Genomic DNA, 12,901 nt, shown 5'->3' with positions numbered 1-12,901 from the left:
TCTGTAAAAACAAAATGGGTACGTCATTTTAAAATAGGGTTAATGTACATGCCCAACACAAGTATCAGGAGACCTAACCCCAGTGCTGTTCAACTGTGTCAAAGTAAAACCAGTGGATATTTAAGCCAAAAGACTAAATATTAAGGCTGTAACTAATAAAGCTCAAGAAAGTGTTCAGTAACTTTTAAATACTATTTTCTGCTCCAGCAGATGCTAACACTCCATCATTAAGCCTTTTGCAAAGCCAACTTGGGTTATTTAAAAAGGAATGTGAAACAATATTCAAGCTACCTTAATTTTAGGAACTGAAAATAAATTAAAAATCAGCATGTCATTTGATCACATGCAAATTGAGCATGTAGCAACAAGTCCTAATCACTAAAAGATCTCATCTTCTTCCAAAATCCAGTTGAATAAAGTTTAGATGGTTTGCTCTTTTGAATGCCAGTGTCTGTATTTGCAAAAATGATAGACAGGCAGGCCCTAGATATCATGAAAACCTTAGTTATCAGCATAGAAAAGAGTGACAGGTTTGCAATATCTCCATATTCTTTCTTTATGACGTGCAAAGTGATGAAGTTGTGTGACTCTTACTCTCTTCATGCAAGAAAAACTATGACAGAAAACCACTGTATTATACACTCAATATCATCTGTATATACTTTTAGCCTTCAACAGCCCAAGGAGGTATTAAGTCATACGGATGAAGAGAAAAATTTGACATTTAAATTCCTCCTTCTAAAGAACCAAATAAATAATTGAACTATAATAAATGCCCAACCCAGTTCAGTTACAGAGAACTGTTAGAAAAAACCCAAACAAGTTCACACAACTCATAGGCATCATTTAGATACAAACCTTAAATTTGCTGTAATAAAATAAATGCTAAATACTGTGAATATCTATAACACACACACACACACACACACACACACACACTATTCTTCCCTATACATCACACTAAACTGGAAACTATTAGCTGTAATGAGGCAAATTAAATTAAAAACACTACATTTTATAAGAAATTTAAAAAATAATTATGTCTATAAATTTCTACTTTCAATAGTATTTTGAGGAAAAAATGCAAGAACACAGTTGCTTTCTTCAAAAAGAAGATTCTTCTTCTGTTTCAGCTAGAACATTTCGTTTTTAGAAGTTGGGTAGACTAACAGTAAGTCACACAGCATACAAGCCTATTTCTGTGACACACTGTAAAAAAAGTAATGTTTCATTTTAAGTGCAATAATTAAGTTTATAATCCTTACCAAGTGATTTTTATAAAATGTTTATTCTCTTAAATCCAAGGCATTCACAGAGTGTTAACACTTTAAATGTTTATCATTTCCACCAACTGCAGCATTATCTAAGTAAACCAAAATAAGCACTTTTATCATAGATGTAGTCAATGATTATTAATACTTTTTTTTTTTAAAAGGACCTAAACTTCCCCCAAATTTCAGCACAGGTAGTTTTATTGTATGTTTCATTCTAGTAGATGATTTTAAAAAATAGTGTGTAGAAATGAATAGTTTCAAACTGCTTAAATATATACCATGTTATCAATTCACCAAATCAAAAGCAACTGCCAAGCTGAATAATAAGTTACAACGAAATGATAATCTTGGCTTGTACAGAAATGTGCAGTGTTTAGTTACCTACTAATACAAATCTCCAAAGCTTAACTTAGAGTTGGAAGATGAGTTTCACAGTAATGTAATTTTAACCTCCATTTACATTCATTTTAATATATTACTAAGATGTTTACTCTATGTCACAATGGTGCTTTCCAGTGTTCACAATTTACAGTTTCAATTTGTACATATGTAATTCACTAACATAAGGGACAGTTATTACTATTACAAACTATCCCTAAAAAGAAAACAAAACCCCACCTTACATAGAACTCTGAAAATGGTATGACTTAAAACAGATTAATGCAACATGGTTTTTAATATTTTATCCATTTTCTAAACACCAGCATGTAAACTTGCCTACTTAATATGACAGCTACAACTTTATTCACTGAGAAAGTATGTATTAATTTTCAACTATCTTTTTCACTTTAACTCAAAAAAATCTCAAGACTTGCTGGTTCTGTTTCTGTGAATTCCAAACTATATTTTTTTTGAGAAAGGGAAGGAAGATGATGATAAAATATACTGTAAACAGAAAAAAGCTGTCCCCAAATTAAGTTTAAAAACTTTTTTTTTTTTTTTTTTTTTTACTTCTACACTATTTAATACTTTAAGAATCAGTTACACTGTTTCATCTTTAACACAAATAAATTACTGCAAGGTCAGTCTGACCTACCATTCTGGGATCTAAAGTTCTAAACACAGGAACAGAAGAATAAACTACTTCAACGTTCAATTCGAAAGTTTAGAACAGTTATACGATTTGACTAGACTGGTCAAGGCAGTTAGAAACATACAATTGTGTAGAATGGTGGTTATTTTGCTTTTGGGGGTGGGTAGAACAGAGAATAACATGAAGTAACACAAAAACCTGTTTCCTATTTTAGGGGTGGTGGGGGCAGGAAATCACAAAGCAGTTTAAACCTCTGAATTCCATTTGACCTATCCACTCAGATCTAAGAAACATTTTGATTTTCTGAATACCCCCGTTCTTTCCTTGAGTATCAAACTGATTGATAGTCACATCTCTAAGTATAATCAGAGTTTAACAGCTTGTTGAATGAAGTATTAAGGTCAAAAAGACAAGACTGAATTTCAAAATGGAAAAAAAAAATCTACTCAAGTATTACATTCAGTTTTCAAATCATTTACTAACATGACAACAGATTTGGCTTCAATCACTCTTGCACACACTCACACCACAACAGGCACTCCAGCCACTGATCTGCTTTGCAACACAAGGCCATATAGGCAGAGATGGCATTCTCCAAGCCAAACTTTAAATAGATTAAAAAAAGTAATTTCTAATTTTACAGAAATGCTTCTTCAAAAAATATTTTCTCTCACTCCCTCATCTCCTATACTGAAGGATGTGTAATATGTTTTTTTCCCCAAGCTAAATCTGAACCCTCAAAATTGATTCTAGGCAGAAGATCTCTGCAAATTAAAATCAAAAACAAAAATAGAAAAATTATATTTTTATATATGTATACATATATATATATATATTTATACTGATTGGAATCCTCCAGCATTTTAAAATCACTTTAGAGATGAATTTTGGGATTCTACTGCTCACAACACCAAAATCCATAATGATTTAAGGACACAGACTTTTCTCCTGCTTCCTTCCTGGCTAACCCTTCCCCTCCAGAACAGTTCAATATAGCCACGGCTCAAGTTTTAATGGGAAGAGAGAGAAGTTTTGAATAGTTTTGTTTGTTTGTTTGTTTGTTTTACTTTGGTGATCTGGGTGGCACATATTGCTCTTTGCCATTACGTCGAGTCACTCCCTGAGGTACAGCCCTATGGCCAAATTGGCGTCTCTGTTCCCTGATTTTTCCAGCTGCTCCCCTGGGAATGGTATTGCCTCGGAAACCAGAATATTCCTTACTAGCCCTTGCTTCTGGCTTCTCCTGTGATTTCTCAATGGACTTCTCAGGAGCTCCATTCTCTTCATTTTTGGTGGGAGACACTACATTGGAGCGAAGTTCTCGTAGTGGCTGCACAAGAACTGGAGACGGCTCTTTAGGGGGCTTCTGGCATACTTCAGCATAACTTAGTTTTCGGGGTTCCTTTGAAGATAAGAAACAAGTTTATTGTATACGTTCTCTAAATAATAAGGCACAAAAAGGATAGGGTGACCCACAAAAAAATCAGTAAGTTATCTTTTTTTTTTGGTAATGTCTGTTTATTTATGAGACAGTGCGTGCAGAGGAGAGGCAGAAAGAGACAGAGAATTGCAAGCAGGCTCCGCGCTGTCAGTGCAGTGCCCAACGTGGTGCTCAAACTCATGAACTGTGAGCTCATGACCTGAGCTGGATGCTTAACCAAGTCAGCCACCCAGGAGCCCCAGTTATCTTCCAATAGGCACTCTCATTTGCACTGCTATTCAAGTGTACTGGAAAAACAAAAAACTTTTGTTGAAAATAATAAAATGCCTTGGCAGTTTATGTTTAACAATAATTTCACTGAGGAATTTATCTAAAGGATGTTCATGTCAACACTGTTTACACTGATGAAAAAAACCGGAAACAACCTAAATGTCTAATTAAGGAAAGACAGATTAAGTTAATAATGTACACTCACATGATGAAATAAAATGATTGTATTCTCTCCTCCCTGGCTACAAAGAACCCTAATATCATTCCACAAGAATCTCAACAGAGCAGCTGGGAACCAATAACATATTAATAGAAGATTAAGTCTTAATTACCTCATCTAAAAAAATGAACAATCTAGCAGTGTTATGAGAATGGGATAAAGCATACATGCTTTAAGTCTTTAGCACTGGTCTTGGCATATAGCAAGCATTCAATAATTGGTAGCTGCCATTCTGTTATTATTAAATAACAAAATAAAATGTTCTTAACTTAGAAAAAAGGAACTACAACCAAACTGCAATTAATTGTATCAATGAATGAAAAGGTTATACATAAATTCTGTGTTTTCCCCCCTGCTTTTCTGTACTTCCCTAATTATAAAAATGATTTCTGGAGATTGGATAAAAATGGGAGTAGCCCTCATAAGACTTATTAATAAGCATTACAAAAAAAAAGAATTTCAAGGGGCTTAAAGCCTCTTGACACTAGCTCAAAAATAATACATTCATCATAATGTGTGTAAGAAAAAAGCTTCACTTAACATAAGGTGATCAGAAAAGAACCATTAACAAAACCCAGAATGTGAAGTCACTGGAATGGTGACTTCTTCACCATCTCAACATGGCTAAAAATTCCAAGTCTTCACAGTGACTTTAAATTCTTTTTTCACTTGAGGCAGGCAGCCTCAATTTGGGCTATTTCCAAATGACTCTGCTCTAGCAAAGACTTATGCAGGGGAGAAAAAAATCTCATTATTTATTATTTTTTTTCCCTCACATACTAAATTCATCAAGTTACCTGTAGGGCCACAGCTACAGCTGCATTTATGTTACTATTACATGGTGAAGCATTATTTGTCCTTGATGGCTTTGCAGTACTTGGGGAAGAAACTGGTATAGTTGTCTGGTTGAGAACATCCTTCTGAACAGTGGAATCTTCTACTGGATCCTTTATTTGCGGAGTTGTGCTAAGGAAAAGAGAGCTTGATATTAGACTTAATACAGCACAAAGAAACAGTTAAGCAAATGATCAGAGGAAAAAGTAATCTCAATGTGGAGGATCTCCTATACCCAAACTGTACCTTAGTGCAGGAAGCTCAGTGGTACATGGAGGACTGGCACTCATACTGAGTTGCTGGGCAGAGGTGCAGTCTGTCTGTTCATCCTCTGCAGACACTGGGCAACTAACTCTCAACTCTTCATTATCCTTAAAGTAAAACCATATTTCAAGATTGATTTATATAGACACTTCTCCAAAGAAGATATACAAATGGCCAATAAGCACATGTAAAGATGCTCAACCATCATTAGTCATTAGGGAAAGGCAAAACAAAACAACAATGAGAAACCACTTCACACTCACTAGGATGGCTATAATCAATTAAGACAGACAATAACAAATGTCAGTGATGATATGGAGATAACTGGAACTCTTCTACACTGAGGATGACAATGTACAATGGTGTGGTCATTTTGGAAAATTGTCTGGCAGTTCCTCAAAAAAACTAAACATAGAGTTACCATATGACCCAGCAGAATATATGTAAGAGAAAACACATGTCTACATAAAAATTTAGTACACAATGTTCATAGTAGCATTATTAGGTATGGGTACAAACCTAAATGCTCATCAACTGGAGAATGGATAAACAAAATGAGGTCTATCCATATAATAAAACATTACAGTGCAATGAAAGGAATGAAGTACTGGTACCCACTACCACAATGGATGAACCCTGAGGACATTATGCTATGTGAAATAAGCCAGTCACAAAAAGACAAATATTATATGATTCTACTTATGAGATACCTAGAGTACTGACATTCATACAAAGTAGAATGGTGGTTGCCAGGGGCTGAGGGAAGGGGACAGAAGCAAGTAATGGGAGTTGATGTGTACTGGGTATAATAGCATTTTATTATTTATTTCTTTTAAATGTTTTTATTTTTAAGTAATCTCTACACCCAACATGGTGCTTGAACTCACAACCCAGAGACCAAGAGTCTCACACTCTACCAACTGACGCAGCCAGGCACTCCTTACAGCATTTTATATTTACAAGATGAAGACTTCTGGAGATTAGATGCGTAACAATGCAAATGTACTTAACACAAATGAACAGTACACACTGAAGAATGTTTAAGCTACTAAATTTTATATGTATTTTACAATTTTTTTAATTTTTTAAAAAATGTTTTATTTATTTCTGAGAGAGAGAGAGACAGACAGACAGACAGAGTAAGCAGGGGAGGGTCAGATAGAGAGGGAGATACAGAATCCAAAACAGACTCCAGGCTCTGAGCTGGCTGTCAGCAGAGAGCCCGACGCGGGGCTCAAACCCATGAACCATGAGATCATGACCTGAGCTGAAGCTGGACGCCTAACCGACTGAGCCACCCAGGCGCAATTAAAAAGAGAGAAACAGCAAGCCCTAGAAATTAAACTGATTGATGAAATACAAATTTTAGAAGATTTAAAGGTAATCAGTAACATTCAGAAAAACTCTCTAAAAAATAGATAAGCACAAATTTTTTTTTTTAATTTTTAATGTTTTATTTATTTCTGAGAGAGAGCGGCAATGTGTGCAGGGGAGGATCAGAGAGAGAGAAGGAGATACAGAATCTGAAGCAGGCTCCAGACTCTGTGCTAGCTGTCAGCACAAAGCCTGACATGAGGCTCGGACCCATGAACCATGAGATCATGACCTAAGCCGAAGTCAGACGCTTAACCAACTGAGCCACCCAGGTGCCCCGACAAGTACAAATTTAAATTATCAGGAAAGCCAAAACAACAAAAATCAGAGATTCAACCTACAAGATACAGTATCAAATTAAGAGTTAAAGAAAGTGAAGAAGAGAGAGGTGAAGACTTTATCAAAGACATAATACAGGGTGCGCCTGGGTGGCTTAGTCGGTTCAGTGTCTAACTTCAGCTCAGGTCATGACCTCGTGGTTCATGGGTTTGAGCCCCTCATTGGGCTTGCTGCTGTCAGCACACAGCTTGCTTCAGATCTATGTACCCCCTCTTTCTAAAAAGTAAATTAACATTAAAAAAAAAAAAGACATAATACAGGAAAATTTTCTAGAATATAAGGACAAGTTTCCAAGTTGAAACGGTCTCCCAAGTATCCAGAGCAATAAATTAAGAAAAGAGCCAAAGTAGGGTGTCTGGGTGGCTCAGTCAGCTGAGCATTTTGATTCTTAAATTTTGGCTCAGGTCATGATCTCATGGTTCGTGAGTTTGAGCCCCATCTTGGGCTTTGCACTGACAGAGTGGAGCCTGGCTAGGATTCTCTATCCCCCCCGGCCCCACCACTCCTCTGCTCACACACATACACTCACGCATGCTCTCTCCCTCAAAATAAATAAATAAAATTAAAAAAAAAAAAAAAAAAGCCATAGCAAGATACACCTTCATAAAATTTCATAGAATTCCAGGGTTAAATAAAAGATCCTAAAAGACTCTAGAGAGGGAAAATAGAGGTCACAGGAGTATCAGGAATCAGAATCATAGATTTCTGAAAAGAATCTCTGAAAGCCAGATCATTTCCTAAGCAAGATATATTCTACCATGTAATACCCTTAAAATATGGTTTTGTATGGTTTGAACATTCAAAGCATAATTGCTATGTCAAACAAACAAAAAACAGCTCACGTGTCCATCAACAGCAGAATAATGATATTCTTACAACAGAACAGTGCAAAATGAACTAGTCATCCGTACCAGCAGTGATGAATTTCGCACAACAGAAGAATACATACAATTCCATTTATGTTAGGTTCAGAAACAGGCAAAATGAACAGTATACTCCATATAATGTTGACAAACAGTTTTCAAACCAAGGGTTTGACAAACCAAGGCTAAACTCACTGGGCAAATCTAGTTTATGACTTTTGTTGGTATAGCCTATGAGCTACGAGTGGTTTTTAAGCTTTTAGCATGTGGCCCACAAAGCCTAAATTATTTGTCTGGCCCTGTTCTATAGAAAAATTTCCCAACCTGGAACAGTAAAACTATAAAGAAAGGCAAGAAAATTATTATTGCCAAATCAGGATGTTTATCTCTGAGGGGGAGGAAGGGAAGGAAAGGGTAGAACTAAATAGAAAGGGGAGACAGACGGCACTGCTACGATGCTGGTGATGTTTAATGTGCATAACTGTGGGTCAGGATTACAAAGGGAGGCACACTTTATTATTATTCTTTAAAAATGTATGTGTGTGAATTACACCTCAACAAATCTGAGAAGCCATCAACTGTAAAATGCACTATTATTTTATAAGAAAAAAAACAATGCCACTTAAACTACAATAACTTTTAATTAAAGGACAGCCTGATTTTCAAAGGTGGAAAACATGAAAAAATGTCTACCTTCTGACTGATAAAACTACAATATTGCATTTTTTTTTAACAAGGCAAGACAAAAAAACCTTCAGAATTCCATGGGAAAATGATTTCTATATAGAGCCTACTGAAATAAATTACTGATCAAATATGAGAACAGAAAAACATTTTCAGAATGCAAGATCTCAAGAAACATACTAAAACCCACTCATTCAGGAAGCTCGGGAAGATGTGACCAGCCATAATACAGGAAAGTAAAATCTTCAAGGAGAGGATCCAACACATGAGAGTAAGGAAAATTCCCAGAATAGTGGTAAAGAAATGTCCTAGCTACAGGATTGTGCATTCTGCAGCAAGCCATTGAGAGTACAAGAATGGAGAAATAATAGCAGTTTTCTGAACTGAGGTTCAGTTATGAAAAAAAAATATGTAATATCGAGATGTGGCTTATGAATGATGGCATATCCTAATCTAACTGGCAATACTTTTTCCTTTCTTAGTGACACCAAAATAATGGGGCTTCTTACAATGGATGATATCCTAGATAAGACAGAGTACAGTATACAGGGAAGATGAGAAAAGCATGTTGATTTAAGAGAGCTAAAGCTTCAGCTTCTAGAGAATGGGAAGTTGACATTGAAAATTGAAAAGTCAAGAAACAGCAGTATGGTTGTCAGGAGAGCGTATGACTCTTGATCTTGGGATCATGAGTTCTACCCCCATACTGGGTGTAAAGGTTACTTAAAAAGAAGAAAAAGAGAAATATCCGTCTAACCATGTTAATTAGAAATACAGGGGAAAACAACAGAAGAAAAAGCTAGAGTTGAAGTGGTTTCAGGGAACTACTATCTATTTTTCATTATAAGCCTAGGTACACTATGTATGTGCACTATGAGATAAACATAAAAACTGAATTAAGAAGAAAAAGGGAAGAAAATGAGAAACGTTTAAACTGTGGGGTGTAAGAAGAGGTCTAAACTCAAAAATATTTTAGGATAGGGCATCCTAATCTTTTGACACCAACTCTCCATTATTTGAAACCCTGAGTTTAGCAAACTAACTTAGAATTTATTTACATCATTGGCTAATTATAGGCACTTGAGCACATACATTTTCCATCTGCCTTTGTTTTTTACCTTTTCCCATAAAGGTAAAAGACTGATGTTTTCAGTGTTTACCTTTTCTTTGTAGACACCTTTAACAACATCAGACATCCTACTTTCCAAAACAAGTTCGCCTGGAGTTCTTGATGAACTTCCAGGTAAAGGAGGAAAATTTGAGGCTAATAAGTCAAACTTTGGTGTTGGAGCCTTTGCTTCAGTTGATGAAGACTGGGGTCTCTAAAAGACACAAATCATAAAATAAGGTCACATACAATCTCATTCTCTAATCCTGTACCACAAAAGCTAAAAGCTGCAAGGAAACAAATTAAAACTCTACTCTAATGCACAGAATTGTTTGTTCTCCTATAAATTCTTGGTTTCTCATCTCAGTTGAGCTCTCATTTTTCTTTATCAATCCTACTTACCTTTAGTCAACTCTCTCGTTTCTCTTGCTAAGTTTGCCACACCCCAGAAGCCTTCTTTTTTTAAGGTTCTGTATTTTGAGAGTGTGTGTACGTGTGTGTGTGCACACATGGGGGAAGGGCAGAAAGAGAATCCCAAGCAGGCTCCACACACAGTGCAGAACCCAACGTGGGGCTCGTTCTCACAACCGTGAGATCATGACCTGAGCCAAAACCAAGTAGGATGCTTAACTAACTTAGCTACCCAGGCACCACACATTCCATAAGCCTTCTGAACAACCTCCACTATTTGCTTTCCAAATTTGCGATACTTCCTTAAAAACAAAAACCTATTACCTATAGTCTCAAGAAAGAACAATATCCTTTCTTAAAAATCTCCTGATCTGCCTCACCTCTGGACTCATCACCACTAAGGTTGCTTTGACAAGTCATCAATGTCTTCCACAATGCAAAAGCCAACAGATTCTCTTTTTCCCTGACCTCATATATCACCTGGTATAGTAAACATTCTTTCCTTTGGGAGCTCATTCATTCCTCCCTTAGTGATACCTCTTTCTCTCAATTCTCAGATCTCACAATACATGCTTGTCTCTCTCTCTCCCCATGCCTTTTGACAGTCTTAGTTTCTAAGACTCTTTTCACTTCCATATTCTCCCTGTGAGATAGCCATTATTCATGGCTTCAACTACTACCTATAAACAATCTTTCCAAAAATTTTTTCTCAAATTTTTTATTTGTATTTTAGTTAGTTAATACAGTGCAATATTGGTTTAAGGAGTAGAATTCAGTGACCTTACGACAATCTTTTTCACTTTTGGTGACTTTATGGTTACACACCACTTAAAACTTAACCGAAACTCATTGAATTGTATGTATACTTTCAGTATTTTCAGCCTAGACCTTTACCTGAAACTTAAATATCCATTTGGCTACCAGCCATTTCTACTCAGATTTTGGATACTTCAAACAGCATAATCATCTCATTCTTCAGCCCAAAGCTACTAGGTTCCCAAGGTTCTACTGACTACTCCTTTATTTAAATCATTTACTCTACAGAGTCCCCTGAATGATTTCATCTACTCTTATGATTTCAATTACTTTGTGTAAGCTTACAAATCCTAAATTTTATCTCTAGCTAAAATCTCCTTCGTGCACAGAAAGGTACCTCCACTCTACCTTTCCTACTGGAAAACATGTTTGTCTCCTTTTTCTTCACCCCAAACTTTAGTCCTCAATCTGGGTATTTTCAGCATATTAAATGGACTTCAAAACTAATCTCTCCTCTCTTCCATTGTTTAGGGTCATCTGAGAATTCATGTGGACTGTTGCAATGGTATTCTAAAAAAAAGTTGTTGACATTTATAGTTGTTCATGGTATATAGGAAACTGTAAGAAAAAACAATACTGCCTTAAAAGGTATACAGTCTGCCCTACGGACTATTCTGTGTTATAATGCAATACATTTTCTTCTTTGAAAATGCTTATCTTGGGGTGCCTGGGTGGCTCAGTCAATTAAGCATCTTGATTTCGGCTCAGGTCATGATCTCGTGGTTTATGAGTTTGAGCCCCAAGTCAGGCTCTGTGCTGACAGCTCACAGACTGAAGCCTGCTTCAGATTCTGTGTCCCCCGCTCTCTCTCTATGCCCCTCCCGGACTCATGCTCTTTCTCTCTCAACAAAACAAAAAAAACCCCCACACATTTAAAAAAAGAAAATGCGTATCTTTTCACTACTTCTCTATATGTAACGTGCTTGTACATTTATTATTTATAGAATATAACTGTATGTATATGTATATAACATATATGTATATATATATATACACACACACACACACACACAATTCACTACTTACATATTTAAAATAAGCACCATACTACAAATTTATGATTTATCTGTAAATTCTAGGCAGGGGTTTCAAAACCTCTGTGTGTTCCTACATCATCTTGATTCCTCAACTACTTTTGCTCCCAGTTAAAAGATGGCAAACACTTCCCATGAACAAATCATAAAAAAGTAAAAACATGATTAATTTGAAGCTAGGTTAAGTCAAAATTCAAATAAAAACATGTCTGGGGCACCTGTTGGCTCAGTTGGTTAAGTGTCCGACTCTTGGTTTCAACTCAGGTCATGATCTCATGGATGTGGGATTGAGCCCTGTGTCGGGCTCCATACCGGGCATGGAGTCTGCTCTCTCTCCCACTCCCTCTGCTCCTCCCCTGCTCAGGCTCTCTCTCTTAAAAACCAAAAAACATGTCTAGAACTATGAAAACTTTTCAGATCTATAGGCAATTTTGTAAGATTAGTGGATAGAAGAATAAGCTGAAGGTAGAAAATTACCCCCAAGTAACAAGAAACAGTTTAAGTTTCCAACACCATCCAGAGAGTTTTAAAAGTGAAGGATATACTTTTTTTTTTTTTATAAATAGTTTANGATTTGTAGGGCTATCAATGAATAAAACTTTGTTCAGTTTCTGTCAGAGTGAAAACTGGCACAATCTCTATAAAAAGCTGTTATGTTGGCAGTAACTCACTGAACGGTGACCCAAAAATCCCTAGAAAGGGATTCTCCTTCAGATGTTACTGCACACATAGGAAATGATGGCTGTACACTACTTAAATGTCCATTAATAAAGTAATAAATTTTTGATTATTTTCATTTTTTGATTTTTTTTTTTTTTTACATTTATTTTTGAGAGACAGAAAGAGGCAGAGCATTAACAGGGGAGGGGGGGGAGAGAGAGAGAGAGAGGGAGGTACAGAATATGAAGCAGGCTCCAGGCTCTGAGCTGTTTGTTA

The 12,901-nt window shown here is 36.1% G+C and overlaps 1 protein-coding gene across 5 annotated transcripts in view; it reads right to left on the bottom strand.

The window, feature by feature from the left end:
* Positions 1-1,269: 1,269 nt before the first annotated feature.
* The window catches only part of LARP4 (La ribonucleoprotein 4), an 82,383-nt gene continuing 70,751 nt past the window's right edge, over positions 1,270-12,901 (bottom strand). For all 5 annotated transcript variants that reach the window (XM_077753367.1, XM_077753365.1, XM_077753368.1 and 2 more), the window contains 4 exons: positions 9,757-9,918; positions 5,319-5,443; positions 5,036-5,204; positions 1,270-3,709 (listed from right to left, as the gene is read on the bottom strand). In XM_077753367.1, coding sequence (XP_077609493.1) covers positions 3,371-3,709; positions 5,036-5,204; positions 5,319-5,443; positions 9,757-9,918 — 795 coding nt within the window. In that variant the 3' untranslated portion in view covers positions 1,270-3,370. The remainder of the gene's footprint in view (positions 3,710-5,035; positions 5,205-5,318; positions 5,444-9,756; positions 9,919-12,901) is intronic.

The sequence above is a fragment of the Crocuta crocuta genome, unplaced genomic scaffold (assembly GCF_008692635.1).
Source record: "Crocuta crocuta isolate KB4526 unplaced genomic scaffold, BGI_CrCroc_1.0 scaffold30, whole genome shotgun sequence".
Lineage (NCBI taxonomy): Eukaryota > Metazoa > Chordata > Mammalia > Carnivora > Hyaenidae > Crocuta > Crocuta crocuta.
Note: the sequence above shows the minus strand (reverse complement) of the source record. Positions and strands in the feature narration are given on the sequence as shown.